Consider the following 25585-nt stretch of genomic DNA (forward strand, 5'->3'; position numbering starts at 1 on the left):
TTCCTGTTTCTTACTGCTTGATGCCGGAGAACTTGGCGCAGAACCTCAACATTTAAGCATTGTTCAATAAAATGTCCACGGTCATGATGAGTCAGCGCCTTTTTCTCTCAGGACCTCAAATGGACCCACTCACACCTCACTATGACCATTAGAAGCACATTCAACTACACTTTGTTTTTACATTCACAATATTTCATCTTAGCTTTTATTTGGAACTGACTTGACCTGTGAAGCACATCTCAAAGTGCTGTGACAATGCTCATAAAAATGTATAAAAAAGTAAATAAATGAGTAAATTAAAAATAATAAATGTAAAGAACAACTTTCGATTTGCAAAAACAAATTAACAACAATTTTAATGAACGATAAGCTATTTTTTTTTAGAATTGTATTAACAAATGGTCATTAAAATTAAATTGAGAAAAAAACAAAAAAACAATTAATGAAATAAAATGGTGATAAAAATGCATAAAATTTTTTGAAAATGTTTAAAATATCAAATTAAAAGTCATAGAAACCAAAAGGGGGTTAAGGTAATTTCAACTTAATGCTAAATAAATTTAAAAAAATGCATAATGTTTAAAAGACAAAATAAATCTACTATCGTTTCTTCGACAAATGTCATTTATGTCAGTAATTCAATTCTTAAAGTGAAACTCATATCCTCATGAGAGCCAGCGTCCTGTGCAGTGGACGTTTGTTTTTTCCCCAAAATGTGTAACTGTGACAAAAGCAATAGAGCGCAAGCAAATGTCCACTGCAGAGGACGCTGGCTCCCAATAGAATATTCCATAGATTCACTTCACATAGAGTGACATTTATTCATCATTTTGAAGATCATACAAACAAATTCAGTCCTTGACAAAATGTGAAACATGGTTAAATATTTCAATGACTGGTTGACTATGGAGGTTCATTTGTGTCTTTATTACCAAGTGTGGACTGATTTTTTCCCCCCATAAAATTATGAGAACTTCATTAAACAAACATATGTGAACAAATATGTGTGTTTAAAAATTCCATTTGTTAAAATTCAGTGTTTAAAAACTCAATGGAGAAATATGCATTGCTTAGAAACTCAAGACCACTTCCAGCAAATGAAGTAAAAGAACTAAATCTAACATCATCACCAGCAATAGCCATCACCCCAGAGTTTTATTTAGTATAACAATTGTGGTATTAACCCTATAACTGCTGTTTTAATGACGTATCTGAGCACACATGTGATGCATTTCAACAGTTCTTCATTAATAAGGTCCAGTCTGTCAGGCATGCATCCCAAAGGTTCCAACTACTGCCCTGCTTGGCCCCCCTACAACATATTTTGGAACTTGGAATTAATTTTTTATTTCTCCTTTTCAGAAATCAATTTTATAAACCCCACTAGCTGTCCTCTAGACATTATACCTGCCATTCATACCATTCATAGTGGCGCCGTGATCACTACCGTGTGTGACTATGTTTACATCATGGAGTGGTCTGCTGCTTCCTCGCTTCCCTGCTCCCTGGAAGTTTATTGTAGGTCATAAATCATGCATCTCACCTGGACAGAAGAAGTCTGAGGAGGTATTCCGACAAGTGAGGATGATGAGTCATTCTTAACCCAAATGAGGATGTATAAACATCCCAATAGTCAGCATCCTAATGACAGCCGACCTTGTACAGTAAGTGATGTTTTATTATGTTTGTTGGCTCTCATAAAGTCTGCAGTGAGTAATAATCAGTGGGGAAGAAAGAAAAAGCTAACGTTGTGATGCATTTGTCAAATTAATTTGTATTTTTAAAATGATCAAAATGAGTAAACATTAAATGTTATTATAAACGTGCCTGTTGCTACATTACCTATTTACTTACATCATGTGTATAAAACCTCAATGGAGGTGTTTGGATATTTTTTAAGGGCTTTGTAGGCAAAATTGCACGGCTCCCAAAGGCTCCGTTGTAAACAAGAAAAACATATATTATTATCTATTAAGTTATAAGGTATTTATTTTAGCACTGCTTAATTGTATGTAAAAATACTTGTCATCAGTTTTTATGAGTCCCTTCTACTGCAGTATATTTGATTAGTATTTATTTCTGTAATCAGCCTGACCTAAGCCTTGTTAATGATCTTTGTAATCAACACATGCTTTCCTATCATTTGGCAAGGTGGTAAACTGTAAGTAGGTTAAATATAATTATTGAATATGACTAAAATCAAGAGTAATATTACTAATTCAGCGTTAATATGTGAGTGGGCCCTGGGCCCCGAGGTCCAAAAGGTGAAGAAGCCCTGTTTTAGAATACATTTCAAAATGGGGTTTGTTTTTAAGGCCATTAATGGCCTGGCCCCAGCATACTTGGCTGATATTTGAACTGTTGGCCACCCAACCAGGACCGTGCACTCATCTGTACACACATCTCTGCAAGCACCAAGGCATACTTGCCAACCTTGAGACCTCCAAATCAGGAGATTTGGGGGGGTTGACGTGGGTGGGGTCGGGGGCGGGGTTAAGGGGGGAGGAGTATATTATAGCTAGAATTCACTGAAATTAAAGTATTTCTTATATATATATATATATATATATATATATATATATATATATATATATATATATATATATAAGGGGGGGCGTGTTTGGGGGCGTGGTTATTTACAGCTAGAATTCACCAACTCGAGTGTTTTATATATATATATATATATATATGTATGTATATAATATATATATATATATATATATATATATATATATATATATATATACATATGTATATATATATATATATATATATATATATATATATATATATATATATATATATATATATATATATATATATATATATATATGTATGAAATACTTGACTTTCAGTGAATTCTAGCTATATATATATTTATTTTATTTACATAAAAGAAATACTTGAATTTCAGTGTTCCGGTGGCTATCCATTAGATGGCAGTATTGTCCTGTTTAACTTCTCCGTTCATGATGAGTATATCATTTCGGCCACCGTGTTCAATGGAGAAGTCTGTTGTAAATATTTACAGGCAACATACACCTTCCCCTTCGAACTGTCCTGGATGAACTGAAATTCTTGTTTCCATTCGTTTTGGAACTTGCAGACATATTTCTTCATCTTGCTCGTCGACGGCGTCGCCATGTCTGTAATTTCCTCGTTCTTCTGCTTTGTCTCCTTGTTGTGTGCGCAGTTGTGCACTCTACTGTCTAAAAGCCCTAGATGTTATGACGTCATTGGAAAGGCAAGCTGTTTATATTGTGGGAAAGCGGACGTGAGAACAGGCTGTCCCCACTCAGTCTCAGGTCCGCATTGAGCTAGAGGGGGCGTGGCCTCCAGCTCCGGCTGAATACCGGGAGTTTGTCGGGAGAAAATCTCTGCCGGGAGGTTGTCGGGAGAGGCGCTGAATACCGGGATTCTCCCGCTAAAAACGGGAGGGTTGGCAAGTATGTTGTCTTGTAAAGCACCTTGGGCACCATTGTGATGTTGTAATGTGCTATACAAATACACCTTCATTGATTGATTGGTTGATAGATTGATTAATTGATTGATTGATTGAAATTAAATTATGATATGAAATGAAAGGAAAGTTTAATTGAATTGTCAGGTAAAAAAAAATGATATTCACAAAATTCAAACAAAAAAATTCAGTTACATAAATTCAGTGTCAAATAAAAGCTTTTGTAATAAAGACACAAATTAACCTACTTAGTTCATGCTCTAATCAATAAATTAAGTGCAAACACTTAATTTAAGTCTTTAATTGATCTTTTAGTTTGAATTGAACTCTTTATATCAGTGAACTTACACAATATTGTCATTTATAGACATTTACTGTCAATAAGCGTTGTTGCCTGAAAGTAAAGAAAATAAAGAGTTTTTTGGGGGGGAGCAGGACAATCCCCAAAATGTGCTCCAGTTTTTCACTTTTCCTATCATATCTGTGTCAGACTTTGAACACACTGTGCTCAATTCAAATAGAATATTATTGTTATCCATGCATTTTCAAATGTACTGTATCACAACAAAACAGGACAAATGCTGAAGCACATTCATATTTCTAGATTGGGACTTCAAACTATAGTTTAAATTATAGTTAATAATTCCTTTTTATCAATCATGTGTGGCCCTAAACAACCACAAAGAGCATTGGTCTTCACCAAGGGGTTCGCGGAGGCTGGGAGGGTCCTAACATTTTTGGCAAAAATAGACTATTTTATAGATATATACTTTTCATAAATAATTGTACATATTTATAATTTTCACAAATGTGAATGTATTTAAATACATATTAGCAATAATCATCCATATATCCATTTTCTACCCCTTGTCCCTCTAGGGGTCGCGGGGGGCTGGAGCCTATCCTAGCCAATAATCAGTTTCATGTATTAATTAATCCATGTGTTCTGTGTTCTGGAGTTAATTTATGTAAAGTTTAGGAGTAAGAGCTACAGCTACTTTAAGGACCAATTTAATATAAAACCCAATTTTATACAAGATGTGTTAGTTGGGGGTCCTCACTCCATCTTTATTTCAGTTTGGGGGTCCTTGGCTTGGAAAACTTTGGCATAAAGTGTTTACGGGACGGGCCGGCCCTGAGTGTTAGTGTGACTTCTTCTTCCCTCATTTCAACTTTTTCTTACAAGCCAATCAACTTGTTCAGATTGACGCTGGTTCTGCTTGGTGATCTTTGTTCAGTGGACCAGTCATCATCATCTTCCACTTTCACTTCCCTCAAACCAAAGGAGGTTTTTGTACAGCTCTCAATCACCGTGTATACCTTCCACCTCCAAAAGAGGCAAAGCAGTAGTAATCAGCGACATCTTCTGCCTGAACACCACTGATAGTCAGAGTGTAGTCAGAGCCAGATTGTGTGCCACTGAATCGAGATGGTGTTCCAGAAGAAAGATATGATGCACCGTAGATCAGAGGTTTAGGAACCTGTCCAGGTTTCACTTGGTACCAACTGAGCGCATTATAAATATTTGAACTCCCTTTGGCGCTGATGGTCACCGTCCCACCAAGACTGACATACTTGATTTTGTCCGTCTGGGTCAACAAATCCTGGGCGGAAGATCCTGAAAGGAGACGGCGATGATTACATCAACACTTTCCCTTTAGGGACGACTCAAAAGAGTCTTTGTCTCACCTTGAATCAGCAGAGCCGACTGGACGAGCAGAAGCACTGGTGCAGGCCACATCTTGATGCACTTTTCCAGCCCAGTGCGTGGAAAGAGTCCAGATTTATCAAGACGTGGCGGTGCGGCCAAGCGGAGCGCTCATGCAAATGAGCTCCGAGCGCACCTGTCTTTGTGAAAGTGAGAGGGAGGCGTGGGCAGGACCACTTCCTGTCCATGTTTGTGTTGCACATCTGCCTCAGACCCCTTCACTGACGCTCCACTTTCACCACAACTCCTCCAACTTGCTTTATGGAAAGTGTTCTATGATTCTTGGTCTTTTTACCTATGAGGGCTAAACTTCACCTTCATATCACCTTACATATGTATTTTTTTAAAACAAACTATTTTCATCCAAATGAAGACAAGAATGAGCTTTTTAGTGCATGTTAACATACTGAGTGTGTATTTGTTGTCCTAACAGTGATCCGGCTGCAACTGTGACATCTACCCACCAGAGGGCGCCTGCCAGCCAAAATAAAAATGCTGATACAGAAGTGATGCATTGATATCGGGCCTCCGATAGCATTGCACCAAGACTGTGTCTGGACTTCAGACTAACGTTAGCATGCTAATATAAGAGATGTTAGCATACCTCCAAGATGGCACCAAGTATCAAATATAATGATTTGTAGGTTCAAACACTCAAAATTAACGAAGGAGGCTAGTCAAAAACGTTAGCATGCTAACACTTTCATTCTAATATTAAATAGGTTAGCATACTTCCAAAATGGCTCCAGCTATCAAAAATCATGATATTTAGGTAAAAACATATAAAATTAGCTAAAAAGCTACCCTAAAACATTAGCATGCTATGCTAACTTTCAAGATGGTGCCAATAATGCTAACGTTAGCATGTTAACACTTAGCATGTGTCACATACCAAGTTATATGACACTGGGGTAAACGGTTGCAAAATGAGCAAAACGTTAGCATGTTAACGTTTCAAAAAAATTCAGTTACATAAATTCAGTGTCAAATAAATGCTTTTGTAATAAAGACACAAATTAACCTCCTTAGTTCATGCTCTATTCAACAAATTAAGTGCAAAAACTTAATTTAAGCCTATAATTGATTTTTTAGTTTGAATTGAACTCTTTAAATCAGTGAATTTACACAAAATTGTCATTTATGGACATTTACTGTCAATAGCTTTTGTCAGGTTCAAACACTGATGACATCTATTAAACAGACAAAAAAGCAAGGAATTAAACAGAGACAGGATTCAATTCAGCTCAATGAGGAGAAACGCGTAGACCTGTACCCTTGCACAGTGTTCCACCACGCTCTGACGAAAGGTTGCACGCCTCCTCTTTTATTTGGACTTTCCCTGATTACATGGCAACAGCTGTTTCTAAGGGGAGGAGGTCGTAAACAGCCGTCGCCCTTGGTCACAAAACAGTTCAAATAAAAGATGCCTGGAGCTTGCGTCAGGTCCTGCTTCCTCTCGGCTTTGTAGATATCGGATCAAGACAAGATCTTCCTTGTGGATTACAATAGATGAAAGAAACCGACACCTTCATGTGGCTTCTCATCCTACACAGTGGAGTTTTACAAGCCTTTTGCTTGGTAAGATCAAAGACAGCTTTTGTCTTCTGGCCGGGAACTCACGGCAACACAAAGTTTTGTGATAACTTAGATACAATTATTCTGACAGCTTTGTTGCCTGAAAGTAATGAAAATGAAGAGATTTGGGGGGAGCAGGAAAATCCCCAAAATGTGCTCCAGTTTTTCCCTTTTCCTATCATATCTGTGTCAGACTTTGAACACACTGTGCTCAATTCCAATAGAATATTATTGTTATCCATGCATTTTCAAATGTACTGTATCACAACAAAACGCTGGTTCTGCTTGGTGATCTTTGTTCAGTGGACCAGTCATCATCATCTTCCACTTTCACTTCCCTCAAACCAAAGGAGGTTTTTGTACGAGCGCCTCACAACCTTGCATCACTGTGGTGGAGTTTCGGCGAAGGGACCAAACTGGTCATCGGCTGTGAGTACCAGATGTGTCCTTGTTTTTCACTCTGTGTGACAAAAGCAGGATTTTATTGTGTGGAATTTGGAATTAGAATGTGATGTCAATCTAGGAGCAGCTAACAATATGAGAGTCTGGTTGTCATGGTGACTATCATGTGATTGTTGTCTATTTCATGTCACCATGTGATTTCTTTCTGACATAATTATCAAACATTTCAACACGTCAGGCGAAAAGAAGTAGGAAGAAGCCCAGCTTATTCCATCCTTCTCCTTCTGTGTGCTACTAATAGCTTTTGTAACAATAGAAAGATGGATTATGTAAAGAAGGGAGATAAAGGAAGGAGGAAAAAAGTGTAAAAATATTCAAATAAATCTTAAAGATAAGATAAAATAACTCAAATAAATATAAAATAAAATAATTGATGATTTATGAATATTTGTGTTTGCAAGTCAGTGAGTGCCACATACTGAAAAATTAAAGGATGCTTTTTTTATACTTTCTAATCTAAAAAAAAGATGAATCTAATGCAGGGGTGTCAAATGTAAGGTTTTATCCGGCCCGCGGGATGAGTTTGCTAAGTATAAAAATGAGCAGAAATTTTTGAATGAAAGAAACTGCTGTCCTAAATATGTCCACTAGATGTCGCAACAGCAAGATTTGTAGATGATGCCACATATGTAAAAAAAAAATTAAAAAATTAACCACAAGATGTTAGTGCATCAGTTGAGGAAAATGATCAAACTACATAAATAAAATCTTGTAATTTGATTTTGATATTAGTTTTTATTCTTGATAGGTTGAAAATGAACACCAACGAGTTGACTGATGAACATTATCACATTATTTATTCAGGAAGTATAAGTAACAACAAATAAAGATAGAATACAATTAACCGCAACATGTAAGTGTAAAAAAAATGCAACAACATTAGGATTTGTACATTTCCAGAATGTGCTTGTTCTGTTTTTAAACAAAGAAAATAATCTGAAGTTGTCTTTATTTATTTTTATTTTTTTACCAGTCCGGCCCACTTGGGAGTAGATTTTTCTCCATGTGGCCCCCGATCTAAAATGAGTTTGGCACCCCTGCTCTAATCCAATATGCTAATAAATTATGTTTTTATTAGTGCTGTCAAAATGATTATTATTTAAATAAGATTATTCTCACTTTTAAAGTTGGATTGTTCGTGATTAATCACAGTAAAATACTCGCTTGCGTAATTCAAATAAACTATTAAAAAAGACTCCAAAATTTCAACACAAATGCAGTTTTAATGTCAGAATGTCAAACAGGAACATTTTTTGACATTTTTGACTTAAACGCACCTCATTTATTTACACCAAACTTTCTGACAGTTTTATTTGAAGTTTATTTGGAAGATAAATGTGGCAGTCGGAGTCTCCTCACTCATCTTTGCACTAGCAGGAGGTGTTGTCATGTTGATTGACAGCTTTAAAGTGTGACATATTAAATCTCTCCTCCCCCTCCCCCCTCCTAGCGGGTGAGGTGCGGCCCCCCACGCTGACCATCTTCCCCCCCTCCAAAGAGCAGCTGCAGACTGGCAGTGCCACGGCGGTGTGCGTGGCCAGCGGAGGCTCGCCTCAGGCCTGGACCCTGGGCTGGAAGGTGGGGGGCAGCAGCAGCACCTCGGGGGTGTCACACAGCTCGGACGAGGCCACCGGCGACGGCCGCTACAGCTGGACCAGCACCCTGAGCCTCCCCGCCGACCGCTGGAGCACGGCCGGCTCGGTGAGCTGCGAGGCCACCATGCAGGGTCAGAACCCCGTGACCCAAACCCTGATGGACCCGGGCCGCTGCTCAGAGTAGAAGCTGAGACACCCATTCTTCTTTTTATTGCTTCCTGTTTCTTACTGCTTGATGCCGGAGAACTTGGCGCAGAACCTCAACATTTAAGCATTGTTCAATAAAATGTCCACGGTCATGATGAGTCAGCGCCTTTTTCTCTCAGGACCTCAAATGGACCCACTCACACCTCACTATGACCATTAGAAGCACATTCAACTACACTTTGTTTTTACATTCACAATATTTCATCTTAGCTTTTATTTGGAACTGACTTGACCTGTGAAGCACATCTCAAAGTGCTGTGAAAATGCTCATAAAAATGTATTCAAAAATAAATAAATGAGTCAATTAAAAATAATACATTTAAAGAACAACTTTAGATTTGCAAAAACAAATTGACAACAATTTTAATGAACGATAAGCTATTTTTTTTAGAATTGTATTAACAAATGGTCATGAAAATTAAATAGAGAAAAAAAAAACTGTTAATGAAATAAAATGGTCATAGAAATGTATAAAAAAAATAATAAATGAGTAAATTAAAAATAATAAATGTAACAAAAAACTTTAGATTTGCAAAAACAAACTAACAACTATTTTAATGAACGATATATTTTTTTAGAATTGTATTAACAAATGGTCATGAAAATTAAATTGAGAAAATAATAATAAAACAATTAATGAAATAAAATGGTGATAAAAATGTATTAAAAGTCATGAAAATGTTTAAAATATCAAATTAAAAGTCATAGAATCCAAAAGGGGGTTAAAGTAATTTCAACTTAATGCTAAATAATTAAAAAAAAAAAAGCTTAATGTTTAAAAGACAAAATAAATCTACTATCATTTATTTGACAAATGTCATTTATGTCAGTAATTCAATTCCTAAAGTGAAACTCATATCCTCATGAGAGCCACCGTCCTCTGCAGTGGACGTTTGTTTTCTCCCAAAATGTGTAACTGTGACGAAAGAAATAGAGCGGAAGCAAATGTCCACTGCAGAGGACGCCGGCTCCCAATAGAATATTCCATATATTCACTTCACATAGAGTGACATTTATTCATCATTTTGAAGATCATACAAACAAATTCAGTCCTTGACAAAATGTGAAACATGCACTGTATAAACTGTTGCCTAGATCTAACTCAATAAAAATAAGGCAACATTTCCCAAGCAATTTTTGTTAGTTTAGTCAACTAATTGGTATTTTGAGTAAGTAGAACTTAATAATATGCATTTCGATTTATGCAAAAAGATTAAGTTGCGTTTACAGAAAAAGCCAACAAATTGAGTAAAATCAATGTAAAAAACATCAGCATATTAAACAAACAAGACTTAATTAAAATAAGTAACATTTAAATGAAAAAAAAAATTTTGTACTCAATTTTATTAATTTTGACCAACTTACCCTTTCTTTGTTTTGAAAATGGAAACTGCTTAAAATAATTACTTAAAATAATAATAAAAAAAATCAAGACATATCAAATTCCAACCTTTATTAAATCATTACCATATAAAAACAGTGGCAATGAGCTGGACAGTATGAACATCCATATTTAGTGCATAGAATGCATGACCTCAACTTTTTAAAGTGCTGTATAGAACACCTTCACTGTAGTTTTCTTTTTTTAACCGTATACATATTATTAAAACATTTTCACAAGCCATATCCAAACCGCGTCAATAAGCTGGAGAGTATTAACAGTCAAGAACATCAGTATACGGTATAACTCGGTTGGTAGAGTGGCCGTGCCAGCAACTTGAGGGTTGCAGGTTCGAACCCCGCTTCCGCCATCCTAGTCACTGCCGTTGTGTCCTTGGGCAAGACACATTACGCACCTGCTCCCAGTGCCACCCACACTGGTTTAAAATGTAACTTAGATATTGGGTTTCACAATGTAAAGCGCTTTGAGTCACTTGAGAAAAAGCGCTATATAAATGTAATTCACTTCACTTATTTAGTGCATAAAAGAATGCATGACCTCAGCATCTCAAGTTTTACTTAGAACCTTCACAGTACAGTTTCTTGCTAAAACAATTTAACATTAAGATTATCTGTACTTCTGTAACAATTCACAAGCAGAACACCTTCACCATAGTGTCTTTCAGGGTGTATATTTTGAAACATTTTAACTTAAACAACTCACAGATCCCTCCTTCTGACCAGCTGGAGCTTCACAGTGGGGTAATTTAGTGTGTATAAAACAAAACAAAAACTTAATTTACACACCAGAAACGATGACCTGGAGCTTTGAATAAAACCTGAACAGGACAACATTCTGAAGAATTCCACTCAATGAACAATGTATAATGATTTTGAACAGACACAAGAAAATAGCTGTTCAAAAGTGCAAGCTGACAGTCATGGCTCACTGCGTAAGCTACAAGCTTCTTTTTGAGAGTCATGAATTTGGGGGTTGGTTTTGGGCGCAGTGTGTCGAGTCCCACAAAAAGTCTTTGAAACACCTCAAATGTTTTGGAAAGTTTGGATGGATACTCCAGATTAAGTGCATACGTCAACCCCAGAAGTAGGCGGCATACTTTGGCCAGGTTTCCAAGATGAGTAAGGACTGGTACTCCCTCAATGATGATTCCTACTGCATTTGCCTCACGACAGATGTAGATGCTCATATTCTTCATTTCCAGGTCCTCATGAACAGTGGTCTCTGCAGTTCCCTTTGAGATACAAAAACAGTCATTTAAAAAAACAAACATCTAATTTTATATTTAATATAAGTTGTGTGATTTAATCCAGATAATGATTACTTTTGTGAAGACCATTTTGAAAACTTGTGAATTCTAATTTGAGATCTTGTACATTAAACTTGGTACAATAGATGCATTTCCAGCCACATGCTTTTTATTGGCATTTTTAATTTGCATATAAAAAAACCTGAATAGAACCACCAGAAATCAAAACAAACAAACAAACAGTAATATGTTATATATATATATAGAGTAAATGTTTTAATGCTTGTTTAAGGGGAGTATTTTTTGTTTGCATTGTTTTCTTTAGGGCAAACAGAAACACAAGACAGAAAGGCATCCCTCTGTGGTGCTATGCTAATTGGCTATCCTGGGGATCCTGCCAACTAGCTGCATGCTCGACCTCCACCTGACAACTGCTGGTTCAGTCAGTTCACATAAGTAAACCCAATTTAAGCTTGTACATCAGACTGATCCAAAGCTGCTTTTAAACAAAACTTACACAGTAGTCCGAGATGAGCTCCTGTCCACTCTCTCCCGTGTACTCTATGAGGCATCTCAGAGTCACATCTCTCTTCATCACTGCAGAGGCACTTGGGTCCTAGAGTTAATAGAAGAATAATAAATAAATGAATTTTGTTGGCAATTTTACTCCAAATCTGTGATATCGTTATTAGAGCATGATTACAGATTCAGTTGTAAACTTTTAAACCACTTTTAACCCACCTGTATCAGTTCCGTCAACAAGTTCTTGATGCGCTGACCAGTTACTCCTCCTTTTGCACTGAAGAGCTCCAGGAGTTTGGGAGTGTACCTGTCCAGCTGGGACATAAATGTTGATTCCAGTGGAATAGCAGTGCACCTTCGGAACTCTTCATTAATCTGTAAGACAGCAAATGTTGACCGTTACTGATATTAAGGGTTTTAGTAAACATTTTCAGGCAAAAAGTGAGTCTAGTATGTCATGTCCAAGTCACAATGGAAACTTGGTCAAGAAAAATAGAATGATAAATCATTTACCTGGAATGGTTCGAAGAGGGCAGGCCATCTTTCTTTAAATTCTCCCACCCCAGCAGGAGACTTAGCAACCACTTCCTGTCTTCTCCAACTGTATACGTTCTGGCCATCATATCATTGATGCTCCTGGCACAGTCCTTTTACACAGAGGGCAGGTGAATGAAGGACTTACTTGAGGTGAGTTGAGGAACTTGACTTCTGGGTGGTATCTTGACAGATGAGAGCGAAGGGAACTCCAGCATTTAAAAGAGCATGGGCAACCTATATGAATGCAAGGGAAGGCATGGCTGTGTCCAAAGGTCCCATGGTGCAGTCTGTAATGCTTTAAAAAATCACTCTTGGTTGGCACAACAGTGCTGCACAATTTACAGGGCCATCCCATCTGTCATTGTAGAGAGAGAGAGAGAAAAGAAGACAAGTTATGGTTCATGTCTAACGTCTTGGATATATAAGCCTGATGAGAGCCCTTTATATATGTTTTTTTACACCCTAATACACTCAATTGCAGTGTTTCCTCTGGATTTTTTTATAGCCGCTGTGGTCTAAATTGGTAACCTAGCAACAGTAGGGTGGTCCGGGGGCATGCCCCCACGGAAGAACATTTTGAAAAATGACCCTTTAAATCAGGGGTCCCCAAACTTTTTGACTCGGGGGCCGCATTGGGTTAAAAAAATTTGGCCGGGGGCCAGGCTGTGTATATATATATATATATATATATATATATATATATATATATATATATATATATACACTACCGTTCAAAAGTTTGGGGTCACCCAAACAATTTTGTGGAATAGCCTTCATTTCTAAGAACAAGAATAGACTGTCGAGTTTCAGATGAAAGTTCTCTTTTTCTGGCCATTTTGAGCGTTTAATTGACCCCAAAAATGTGATGCTCCAGAAACTCAATCTGCTCAAAGGAAGGTCAGTTTTGTAGCTTCTGTAACGAGCTAAACTGTTTTCAGATGTGTGAACATGATTGCACAAGGGTTTTAGAATCATCATTTAGCCTTCTGAGCCAATGAGCTAACACATTGTACCATTAGAACACTGGAGTGATAGTTGCTGGAAATGGGCCTCTATACACCTATGTAGATATTGCACCAAAAACCAGACATTTGCAGCTAGAATAGTCATATACCACATTAGCAATGTATAGAGTGTATTTCTTTAAAGTTAAGACTAGTTTAAAGTTATCTTCATTGAAAATAAGGACATTTCACTGTGACCCCAAACTTTTGAACGGTAGTATATATATATATATATATATATATATATATATATATATATATATATATATATATATATATATATATATATATATGTATGTATACATTGGCTTTATAATCCGTTTTGTCATTTAACATCAATTAACATTGATGTTCATCAACATTTAACATTGTCACGTCATCGATGGGAAAATTCATTTTTAGACAATATGATTTGCCTGAGCGACTAGGAGACACCAAGAGTAACAAGTGGTAGAAAATGGATTAGAAAGGAAAGATTAAAAAAAAATAAAAAATTTAAAAAATTTGTGGGCCGGATTTTGGATGCTGGGGGGCCGGATGCGGCCCGCGGGCCGTAGTTTGGGGACCCCTGCTTTAAATAGTGACTACTGGTGAGATTTTGGGGGGTAAAAATGTTGAGATTGAGACTTACACAATGAGTGTTATTCTTACAAGAGTAGCGTGTTGCCTAAGAGTGTGCATGGACAGCAGGTCTGAGGGGAGCTATCTAGCTAGCTGCTAGCAACTTGTAATGCAAGCTAGTGAAGCAGCTTTAAAGTGGCTGCTTATAAACTGAAGAATAAAATATTAAACTACCACGCAAAGAAAACGCTAATTATAAACTGCACAGCTATAAACAATGTTTGGTTGAAGTTAATGAGCTGTTGGAGGTAAGAGCAAATTCGAAATGGCGGTCGGCGGGAAAAGTAGCAAACTAAATATAACGTTGAGCCATGCTTTTGAAAATGTATACATTTCAATCCTGGCAAATACTGACTTTTAACAATATAAATTGTTACTTACATGAGTGATGAGTCCGGTAAAGTGTTTTCCTTGGGCTCCGTGAAGAGACGTGTCTGGGGCCTGGGCTTGTTCTTCCACAGCTGCATGCAGGTGGGCGGGGCCTGACCTTTTAGGTGGGACATAAACCTTTGAACTGTCTTCTTCTTCTTCTTGTGGCTTTCCGGCAGACTAGACGCCCATCGGCGTATTGCTGCCTCCCACAGTTCAGTTCAGGTATTACCACAGCTTATGCAGTTACACTTTCTGGTGCAGGCCAGTATTCCACAGGTAGTCCATGACTGCTTTCATCACTGCACTTTGATGTTCCTCAGGGTTCAGAATAATCCTCAGTGAGATGCAGGGCAACCCTGCATCTAGTAATGCAGCAAAAAGCTCTCTCCTCTCTGTTGTGTATATAGGACACTCCATAAAAACATGCTGCACAGTTTCTTCTGTCCCACATTCACACAGTCCATTTTCATGTTTCCCAATACGGGCCAGTCCCCCTGCAAGGCCACAGTGTCCAAATCTCAGCCGTGTCATAATGACTTGCTCCCTTCTGTTTCCCAGGGTGATGCTTCCTCCCCTAACACTATTTTGAATATTAAAATAAAACCTTCCTCTTGTTTCCCCCTCCCATTCTCTTTGCCACCTGATATTTAACTCCTCCTTTATTATGGAGCGGTACTCTGAAATACCCAGGGCGACGCCCACATCCACCTCCTCCCTGCTCAGGGCCTCTTTGGCAGCACCATCAGCAGCCTCGTTGCCCTCAACCCCCACATGAGCTGGAACCCACATGAAACCCACTCTACTTCCAGCTTGGTTTACTCTGTAGAGTGCGGTCAGTAGCTCACAGACCAGATCTGGTCTGACCTGTGACCTCCCCCCCTGCAGAGCCATCAGCGCAGCCGCCGAGTCCGAGCAGATAACTGCCTGCTGCGGTCTCACCTCCTCAACCCAATTTACTGCCCATATCAACGCCACCATTTCTGCCGTAAAGACTGAAACCCCATTTGGCAGCCGTCTGCTCTGGGTGATCTGCAAGCAGGGAATGTGAACTGCAAACCCCACCCTTTTACTATTTGGGTCCATGGAGCCATCTGTATAGATCTGCACATGGTCTGCCCATTCCTGCTGCATCCTCTCCCTCACCAACTCATCTGGGTCTCCACTACCCTTCTCCCTCTTCCTCTCTGCTATCGTGAAGTCAACCTCCACACTTGGTAGCAGCCATGGTGGAACAGAAGGCCAGACCACAGCCGTACCCCTGCGCACCCCACTCAAGCCGAGCTCTTCTTCCTCTGCTCTGATTTTATGGACAAAACTCCTGCTTTCCCCACCTCCCAGTTCCCAGCACTCCTCCAGCAGCTGCTTGCCTGGATGGACTTGGTCATGCCCATATAGTTTAGCTATGTGGTGTAAGGCCAGCTTCCTTCTCCTTAAACTTAGGGGTATCTCTCCCATCTCCACCAGCAAAGCTGGGAACCTTTGAACTGAGTTTTGCTAAATCAATTTATGTTGGAAGTCCAATAAAATTAATTTTATCACATAAAAAATTAAGTTGCGAAAATATTCACACTTTTTACTAATAGATAACTCAAAAACTATAAAAATTAAAATAAATTGATTTATTGGAATAAATATACTTTTAAAAATAAAGTAAAATGGACTATACCACTGAAAGAGTTTTTACAGTGTAGATTCACTTCACATAGAGTGACATTTATTCATCATTTTGAAGATCATACAAACAAATTCAGTCCTTGACAAAATGTGAAACATGGTTAAATATGTCAATGACTGCTTGACTATGGAGGTTCATTTGTGTCTTTATTACCAAGTGGGGACTGATTTTTTCCCTATAAAAATATGATGTGAATTTCATTTTTTTTTAAATGTGTGAGCAAATCTGTTAATTTAAAAATTAAATTTGTTAAAATTCAGTGTTTGAAAACACTTCCTGCTCCCTGGAAGTTTATTGTAGATCATAAATCATGCATCTCACCTGGATAGAAGAAGTCTGAGGAGGTATTCCGACAAGTTGGTACACTCTGACAGCCATTTAGGACCCAAAAGTGGCGAGTATGACACGAAAAGACGCTTGCTTGTTGTAATGTGCTATACAAATAGACATAGATAGATTGATTGATTGATTGATTGATTGATTGATTGATTGATTGATTGATTGATTGATTGATTGATTGGTTGATTGAAAATAAACAATGAAATTAAACGAAATTAAAGTTTAATTGAATTGTCAGGTAAAAAAAAAATTAAGTTCACAAAATTCAAACAAAAAAATTCAGTTACATAAATGTTGTGTTGAAAAGAAGGTTTCATAATAAAGACACAAACAAACCTCCTTAGTTCATGCTCTAATCAACAAATCAAGTGCAAAATACTTAATTTTAAGTCTTTAATTGATCTTTATTGCCTGAAAGTAATGAGAGTAAAGAGTTTTCGGGGGGAGCAGGAAAATCCCCAAAATGTGCTCCAGTTTTTCACTTTTCCTATCATATCTGTGTCAGACTTTGAACACACTGTGCTCAATTCAAATAGAATATTATTGTTATCCATGCATTTTCAAATGTACTGTATCACAACAAAACAGGACAAATGCTGAAGCACATTCATATTTCTAGATTGGGACTTCAAACTATAGTTTAAATTATAGTTAATAATTCCTTTTTATCAATCATGTGTGGCCCTAAACAACCACAAAGAGCATTGGTCTTCACCAAGGGGTTCGCGGAGGCTGGGAGGGTCGTAACATTTTTGGCAAAAATAGACTATTTTATAGATATACACTTTTCAATAATAATTGTACATATTTATAATTTTCACAAATGTGAATGTATTTAAATACATATTAGCAATAATTATCCATCTATCCATTTTCTACCCCTTGTCCCTCTAGGGGTTGCGGGGGGCTGGAGCCTATCCTAGCCAATAATCAGTTTCATGTATTAATTAATCCATGTGTTCTGTGTTCTGGAGTTAATTTATGTAAAGTTTAGGAGTAAGAGCTACAGCTACTTTAAGGACCAATTTCATATAAAACCCAATCTATGCAAGATGTGCTAGTTGGGGGTCCTCACTCCATCTTTATTTCAGTTTGGGGGTCCTTGGCTTGGAAAACTTTGGCATAAAGTGTTTACGGGACGGGCCGGCCCTGAGTGTTAGTGTGACTTCTTCTTCCCTCATTTCAACTTTTTCTTACAAGCCAATCAACTTGTTCAGATTGACGCTGGTTCTGCTTGGTGATCTTTGTTCAGTGGACCAGTCATCATCATCTTCCACTTTCACTTCCCTCAAACCAAAGGAGGTTTTTGTACAGCTCTCAATCACCGTGTCAACCTTCCATCTCCAAAAAAGGCAAAACAGTAGTAATCAGCGACATCTTCTGCCTGAACACCACTGATAGTCAGAGTGTAGTCAGAGCCAGATCGTGTGCCACTGAATCGAGATGGTGTTCCAGAAGAAAGACTTGATGCAGCATAGATCAGAAGTTTAGGAACCTGTCCAGGTTTCACTTGGTACCAACTGAGATAATTTTCAGTGTGTGAGTTCCCTTTGGCGCTGATGGTCACCGTCCCACCAAGACTGACATACTTGATTTTGTCCGTCTGGATCTGAGAATCCTGGGCAGAAGATCCTGAAAGGAGACGGCGATGATTACATCAACACTTTCCCTTTAGGGACGACTCAAAAGAGTCTTTGTCTCACCTTGAATCAGCAGAGCCGACTGGACGAGCAGAAGCACTGGTGCAGGCCACATCTTGATGCACTTTTCCAGCCCAGTGCGTGGAAAGAGTCCAGATTTATCAAGACGTGGCGGTGCGGCCAAGCGGAGCGCTCATGCAAATGAGCTCCGAGCGCACCTGTCTTTGTGAAAGTGAGAGGGAGGCGTGGGCAGGACCACTTCCTGTCCATGTTTGTGTTGCACATCTGCCTCAGACCCCTTCACTGACGCTCCACTTTCACCACAACTCCTCCAACTTGCTTTATGGAAAGTGTTCTATGATTCTTGGTCTTTTTACCTATGAGGGCTAAACTTCACCTTCATATCACCTTACATATGTTTTTTTTTAAAACAAACTATTTTCAACCAAATGATGACAAGAATGAGCTTTTTAGTGCATGTTAACATACTGAGTGTGTATTTGTTGTCCTAACAGTGATCCGGCTGCAACTCTGACATCTACCCACCAGAGGGCGCCTGCCAGCCAAAATAAAAATGCTGATACAGAAGTGATGCATTGATATCGGGCCTCCGATAGCATTGCACCAAGACTGTGTCCGAACTTCAGACTAACGTTAGCATGCTAATATAAGAGATGTTAGCATACCTCCAAGATGGCACCGAGTATCAAATATAATGATTTGTAGGTTCAAACACTCAAAATTAACGAAGGAGGCTAGTCAAAAATGTTAGCATGCTAACACTTTCATTCTAATATAAAATAGGTTAGCATACTTCCAAAATGGCTCCAACTATCAAAAATCATGATATTTAGGTAAAAACATATAAAATTAGCTAAAAAGCTACCCTAAAACATTAGCATGCTATGCTAACTTTCAAGATGGTGCCAATAATGCTAACGTTAGCATGTTAACACTTAGCATGTGTCACATACCAAGTTATATGACACTGGGGTAAACGGTTGCAAAATGAGCAAAACGTTAGCATGTTAACGTTTCAAAAAAATTCAGTTACATAAATTCAGTGTCAAATAAATGCTTTTGTAATAAAGACACAAATTAACCTCCTTAGTTCATGCTCTATTCAACAAACTAAGTGCAAAAACTTAATTTAAGCCTATAATTGATGTTTTAGTTTGAATTGAACTCTTTAAATCAGTGAACTTACACAAAATTGTCATTTATGGACATTTACTGTCAATAGCTTTTGTCAGGTTCAAACACTGATGACATCTATTAAACAGACAAAGAAGCAAGGGATTAAACAGAGACAGGATTCAATTCAGCTCAATGAGGAGAAACGTGTAGACCTGTACCCTTGCACAGTGTCCTCCCACACTCTGACGAAAGGTTGCACGCCTCCTCTTTTATTTGGACTTTCCCTGATTACATGGCAACAGCTGTTTCTAAGGGGAGGGGGTCGTAAACAGCCGTTGCCCTTGGTCACAAAACAGTTCAAATAAAAGATGCCTGGAGCTTGCGTCAGGTCCTGCTTCCTCTCGGCTTTGTAGATATCGGATCAAGACAAGATCTTCCTGTGGATTACAATAGATCAAAGAAACCGACACCTTCGCGTCGCTTCCCATCATACACAGTGGAGTTTTACAAGCCTTTTGCTTGGTAAGATCAAAGACAGCTTTTGTCCTCTGGCCGGGAACTCACGGCAACACAAAGTTTTGTGATAACTTAGATACAATTATTCTGACAGCTTTGTTGCCTGAAAGTAAAGAAAATGAAGAGATTTGGGGGGAGCAGGAAAATCCCCAAAATGTGCTCCAGTTTTTCCCATTTCCTATCATATCTGTGTCAGACTTTGAACACACTGTGCTCAATTCCAATAGAATATTATTGTTATCCATGCATTTTCAAATGTACTGTATCACAACAAAACGCTGGTTCTGCTTGGTGATCTTTGTTCAGTGGACCAGTCATCATCATCTTCCACTTTCACTTCCCTCAAACCAAAGGAGGTTTTTGTACGAGCGCCTCACAACCTTGCATCACTGTGGTGGAGTTTCGGCGAAGGGACCAAACTGGTCATCGGCTGTGAGTACCAGATGTGTCCTTGTTTTTCACTCTGTGTGACAAAAGCAGGATTTTATTGTGTGGAATTTGGAATTAGAATGTGATGTCAATCTAGGAGCAGCTAACAATATGAGAGTCTGGTTGTCATGGTGACTATCATGTGATTGTTGTCTATTTCATGTCACCATGTGATTTCTTTCTGACATAATTATCAAACATTTCAACACGTCAGGCGAAGAGAAGTAGGAAGAAGCCCAGCTTATTTCATCCTTCTCCTTCTGTGTGCTACTAATAGCTTTTGTAACAATAGAAAGATGGATTATGTAAGAAGGGAGATAAAGGAAGGAGGGAAAAAAGTGTAAAAATATTCAAATAAAACTTAAAAATAAGATAAAATAACTCAAATAAATATAAAATAAAATAATTAATGGTTTATGAATATTTGTGTTTGCAAATCAGCGAGTGCCACATACAGAAAAATTAAAGGATGCTTTTTTTATACTCTCTAATCTAAAAAAAGATGAATCTAATGCAGGGGTGTCAAACGTAAGGTTTTATCCGGCCCGCGGGATGAGTTTGCTAAGTATAAAAATGAGCAGAAATTTTTGAATGAAAGAAACTGCTGTCCTAAATATGTCCACTAGATGTCGCAACAGCAAGATTTGTAGTGATGCTACATATGTAAAAAAATAAAAATAAACCACAAGATGTTAGTGCACCAGTTGAGGAAAATGATCAACCTATATATACAAAATCTTGTAATTTTATTTTTGATATAATTTTTTCACCTTGATAGGTTGAAAATTAACACCAATGAGTTGACTGATGAACATTATCACATCATTTATTCAGAAAGTATAAATAACAACAAATAAAGATAGAATAATATTAACCGCAACATGTAAGTGTAAAATAAAAACACAACAACATTATGGTTTGTAAATTTCCAGAATGTGCTTATTCTTTTTTCAAACAAAGAAAAAAATCTGAAATTGTCTTTATTTATTTATTTATTTTTTTGTTTTACCAGTCCGGCCCACTTGGGAGTAGATTTTTCTCCATGTGGCCCCCGATCTAAAATGAGTTTGGCACCCCTGCTCTAATCCAATATGCTAATAAATTATATTTTTATTAGTGCTGTCAAAATGATTATTATTTAAAATAAGATTATTGTCACTTTTAAATTTGGATTATTGGTGATTAATCACAGTAAAATACTCGCTTGCGTAATTCAAATAAACTATTAAAAAAGAGTCCAAAATTTCAACACAAATGCAGTTTTAATGTCAGAATGTCAAACAGGAACACTTTTTGACATTTTTGACTTAAACGCACCTCATTTATTTACACAAAACTTTCTGAGAGTTTTATTTGAAGTTTATTTGGAAGATAAATGTGGCAGTCGGAGTCTCCTCACTCATCTTTGCACTAGCAGGAGGTGTTGTCATGTTGATTGACAGCTTTAAAGTGTGACATATTAAATCTCTCCTCCCCCTCCCCCCTCCTAGCGGGTGAGGTGCGGCCCCCCACGCTGACCATCTTCCCCCCCTCCAAAGAGCAGCTGCAGACTGGCAGTGCCACGGCGGTGTGCGTGGCCAGCGGAGGCTCGCCTCAGGCCTGGACCCTGGGCTGGAAGGTGGGGGGCAGCAGCAGCACCTCGGGGGTGTCACACAGCTCGGACGAGGCCACCGGCGACGGCCGCTACAGCTGGACCAGCACCCTGAGCCTCCCCGCCGACCGCTGGAGCACGGCCGGCTCGGTGAGCTGCGAGGCCACCATGCAGGGTCAGAACCCCGTGACCCAAACCCTGATGGACCCGGGCCGCTGCTCAGAGTAGAAGCTGAGACGCCCATTCTTCTTTTTATTGCTTCCTGTTTCTTACTGCTTGATGCCGGAGAACTTGGCGCAGAACCTCAACATTTAAGCATTGTTCAATAAAATGTCCACGGTCATGATGAGTCAGCGCCTTTTTCTCTCAGGACCTCAAATGGACCCACTCACACCTCACTATGACCATTAGAAGCACATTCAACTACACTTTGTTTTTACATTCACAATATTTCATCTTAGCTTTTATTTGGAACTGACTTGACCTGTGAAGCACATCTCAAAGTGCTGTGACAATGCTCATAAAAATGTATTGAAAAATAAATAAATGAGTAAATTAAAAATAATAAATGTAAAGAAAAACTTTCGATTTGCAAAAACAAATTAACAACAATTTTAATAAATAATGAACGATAAGCTATTTTTTTTAGAATTGTATTAACAAATGGTCATGAAAATGAAATAGAGAAAAAAATAAACTATTAATGAAATAAAATGGTCATAAAAATGTGTAAAAAAATTAATAAATGAGTAAATAAAAAATAATAAATGTAAAGAAAAACTTTAGATTTGCAAAAACAAACTAACAACTATTTTATTGAATTATATTTTTTTAGAATTGTATTAACAAATGATCAAGAAAATTAAATTGGGAAAAAAACAAAAACAATTAATGAAATAAAATGGTGATAAAAATGTATAAAAAATTATGAAAATGTTTAAAATATCAAATTAAAAGTCATAGAAGCCAAAAGGGGGTTTAGGTAATTTCAACTTAATGCTAAAAATGAAAAAAAAAATTAATAAAATGCATGATGTTTAAAAGACAAAATAAATCTACTACCATTTATTTGACAAATGTCATTTATGTCAGTAATTCATTTCCTAAAGTGAAACTCATATCCTCATGAGAGCCAGCGTCCTCTGCAGTGGACGTTTGTTTCCCCCCCAAAATGTGTAACTGTGACAAAAGAAATAGAGCGGAAGCAAATGTCCACTGCAGAGGACGCTGGCTCACAATAGAATATTCCATAATTTCACTTCACAAAAAGTTTTGAATTGCAAAAACAAATTAAAAGCAATTTTAATTAACAATAAGTTATTATTTTTTTAGAATTGGATTAACAAATGGTCATAAAAATTAAACGGAGAAAAAAAATTAAACAATTAATTAAATAAAATGGTCAAAAAAATTTAATCAAAAATTCTGAAAATGTTTAAAATATCAAATTAAAACACATAGAAGCCAAAAGGGGTTTTTCTTTTTAAAAGACTAAATAAATCTATAATTTCTTTGACAAATATCATGTCAGTAATTCAATTCCTAAAGTGAAACTCATATCCTCATGAGAGCCAGCGTCCTCTGCAGTGGACGTTTGTTTCCCCCCCAAAATGTGTAACTGTGACAAAAGAACCTTGGGCCTATTCTATTTTCACTTTACATGCTCTCGTTAGGTTTTATCATCTCCAAACACAAAGTTCACTTCCACTTTCATGCTGATGATGTGCAGCTCTACTTGCTAAGTGACAGAAATGCACCAGATTCCCTCCATAGCCGTCTTGATGACTTTAAACAATGGCCGTCGCAGAACTTTCTGCATTTAAATGGGAGCAAAACAGAGTACATTGTTTTTACCCCGACAAAGGTGAAGCCATTTCTGCAGAGGGGGGACCTTGAAAAAGCCATTCATGCTTTCCTCAGCTCAAGACTGGACTAACTCAGTCACTCCACAAGTTCCAGTTGGTACAAAATGCAGCTGCTCACCTCCTCCCCAACGCTCCAAAACGTGCTCGCATCACCCCAGATCTCTTTTTCCTCTCCATTGGTCCATTTAAATAAATAAATGAGTAAATAAAAAATGATAATTGTAAAGAAATAGTTTTGAATTGCAAAAACAAATTAACAACAATTTTAATGAACGATAAAGTCTTTTTTTTTAGAATTGTATTAACAAATGCTCATGAAAATTAAATTTAGAAGAAAAAAAAAACAATGAATGAAATAAAATGGTGATAAAAATGTTTAAAAAATTATGAAAATGTTTCAAACATCAAATTAAAAGTCAATGAAGCCAAAAGGGGGTTAAAGTTATTTCAACTGAATGCTAAACATGAAAGAAAAATGCATAATGTTTAAAAGACAAAATAAATCTACTGTCATTTCATTGACAAATGTCATTTATGTCACTAATTCAATTCCTAAAGTGAAACTCATATCCTCATGAGAGCCAGCGTCCTCTGCAGTGGACATTTGTTTTTCCCCAAAATGTGTAACTGTGACAAAAGAAATAGAGCGCAAGCAAATGTCCACTGCAGAGGACGCTGGCTCCCAATAGAATATTCCATAGATTCACTTCACATAGAGTGACATTTATTCATCATTTTGAAGATCATACAAACAAATTCAGTCCTTGACAAAATGTGAAACATGGTTAAATATTTCAATGACTGGTTGACTATGGAGGTTCATTTGTGTCTTTATTACCAAGTGTGGACTGATTTTTTCCCATAAAATTATGATGTGAATTTTATTTTAAAAACGTGTGAGCAAATCTGTGTGTTTAAACATTTAATTTGTTAAAATTCAGTATTTAAAAACTCTTCCTGCTCCCTGGAAGTTTATTGTAGATCATATATCATGCATCTCACCTGGACAGAAGAAGTCTGAGGAGGTATTCCGACAAGTTGGTACACTCTGACAGCCATTTAGGACCCAAAAGTGGCGACGATGACACGAAAAGACGCTTGCTTGTTGTAATGTGTTATACAAATAAACATAGATAGATTGATTGATTGATTGATTGGTTGATTGGTTGATTGAAAATAAATAATGAAATTAAATTAAATGAAAGTTTAATTGAATTGTCAGGTAAAAAAAAAAAAAGTTCACAAAATTCAAGCAAATAAATTCAGTTACATAAATTTAGTGTCAAAAAGAAGGTTTCATAATAAAGACACAAACAAACCTCCTTAGTTCATGCTCTAATCAACAAATCAAGTGCAAAAAACTTAATTTAAGTCTTTAATTGATCTTTATTGCCTGAAAGTAATTAAAGTAAATAGTTTTTTTGGGGGAGCAGGAAAATCCCCAAAATGTACTCCAGTTTTTCACTTTTCCTATCATATCTGTGTCAGACTTTGAACACACTGTGCTCAATTCAAATAGAATATTATTGTTATCCATGCATTTTCAAATGTACTGTATCACAACAAAACAGGACAAATGCTGAAGCACATTCATATTTCTAGATTGGGACTTCAAACTATAGTTTAAATTATAGTTAATAATTCATTTTTTATCAATCATGTGTGGCCCTAAACAACCACAA

At 37.3% G+C, this 25585-nt stretch overlaps 1 protein-coding gene and 4 gene segments (V, D, J or C); 2 read left to right on the forward strand and 3 right to left on the reverse strand.

Annotated features, from left to right (window-relative positions):
* Positions 1–4639: 4639 nt before the first annotated feature.
* LOC133644961 (Ig kappa chain V region 3381-like) lies at positions 4640–5201 on the reverse strand. The segment is given in 3 exon segments: positions 4640–4733; positions 4781–5078; positions 5150–5201. Coding segments are annotated over 3 exon segments (444 nt in total).
* An 80-nt stretch (positions 5202–5281) lies between these two features.
* On the forward strand, positions 5282–8984 carry LOC133644968 (Ig kappa-b4 chain C region-like). The segment is given in 3 exon segments: positions 5282–5318; positions 7047–7172; positions 8656–8984. Coding segments are annotated over 3 exon segments (492 nt in total).
* A 1508-nt stretch (positions 8985–10492) lies between these two features.
* Positions 10493–16234, reverse strand: LOC133646183 (uncharacterized). Its single transcript, XM_062041299.1, has 6 exons — positions 16189–16234; positions 14721–14846; positions 12691–13069; positions 12397–12552; positions 12173–12271; positions 10493–11640 (listed from the first exon to the last, which is right to left on the reverse strand). Exons 4-6 carry the CDS (start codon positions 12499–12501, stop codon positions 11182–11184), a joined length of 663 nt encoding a protein of 220 aa, XP_061897283.1. The 5' UTR covers positions 12502–12552; positions 12691–13069; positions 14721–14846; positions 16189–16234; the 3' UTR covers positions 10493–11181.
* A 1812-nt stretch (positions 16235–18046) lies between these two features.
* LOC133644974 (Ig kappa chain V region 3547-like) lies at positions 18047–18480 on the reverse strand. The segment is given in 2 exon segments: positions 18047–18357; positions 18429–18480. Coding segments are annotated over 2 exon segments (363 nt in total).
* An 80-nt stretch (positions 18481–18560) lies between these two features.
* Positions 18561–22266, forward strand: LOC133644980 (Ig kappa-b4 chain C region-like). The segment is given in 3 exon segments: positions 18561–18597; positions 20325–20450; positions 21938–22266. Coding segments are annotated over 3 exon segments (492 nt in total).
* Positions 22267–25585: the final 3319 nt, after the last annotated feature.

Source organism: Entelurus aequoreus, linkage group LG03, assembly GCF_033978785.1.
Source record: "Entelurus aequoreus isolate RoL-2023_Sb linkage group LG03, RoL_Eaeq_v1.1, whole genome shotgun sequence".
In the NCBI taxonomy this organism is placed as follows: Eukaryota; Metazoa; Chordata; class Actinopteri; order Syngnathiformes; family Syngnathidae; genus Entelurus; species Entelurus aequoreus.

Bases quoted from the DNA above. Each gene is read 5' to 3' on its own strand.
- LOC133646183 (XM_062041299.1), bottom strand. From the start codon at position 12,501: ATGTCCCAGCTGGACAGGTACACTCCCAAACTCCTGGAGCTCTTCAGT. The intron at 12,272-12,396 runs GTGGGTTAAAAG...TATTAACTCTAG, and splicing joins TGTTGACGGAACTGATACAG to GACCCAAGTGCCTCTGCAGT. The intron at 11,641-12,172 runs GTAAGTTTTGTT...TGTATCTCAAAG, and splicing joins AGCTCATCTCGGACTACTGT to GGAACTGCAGAGACCACTGT.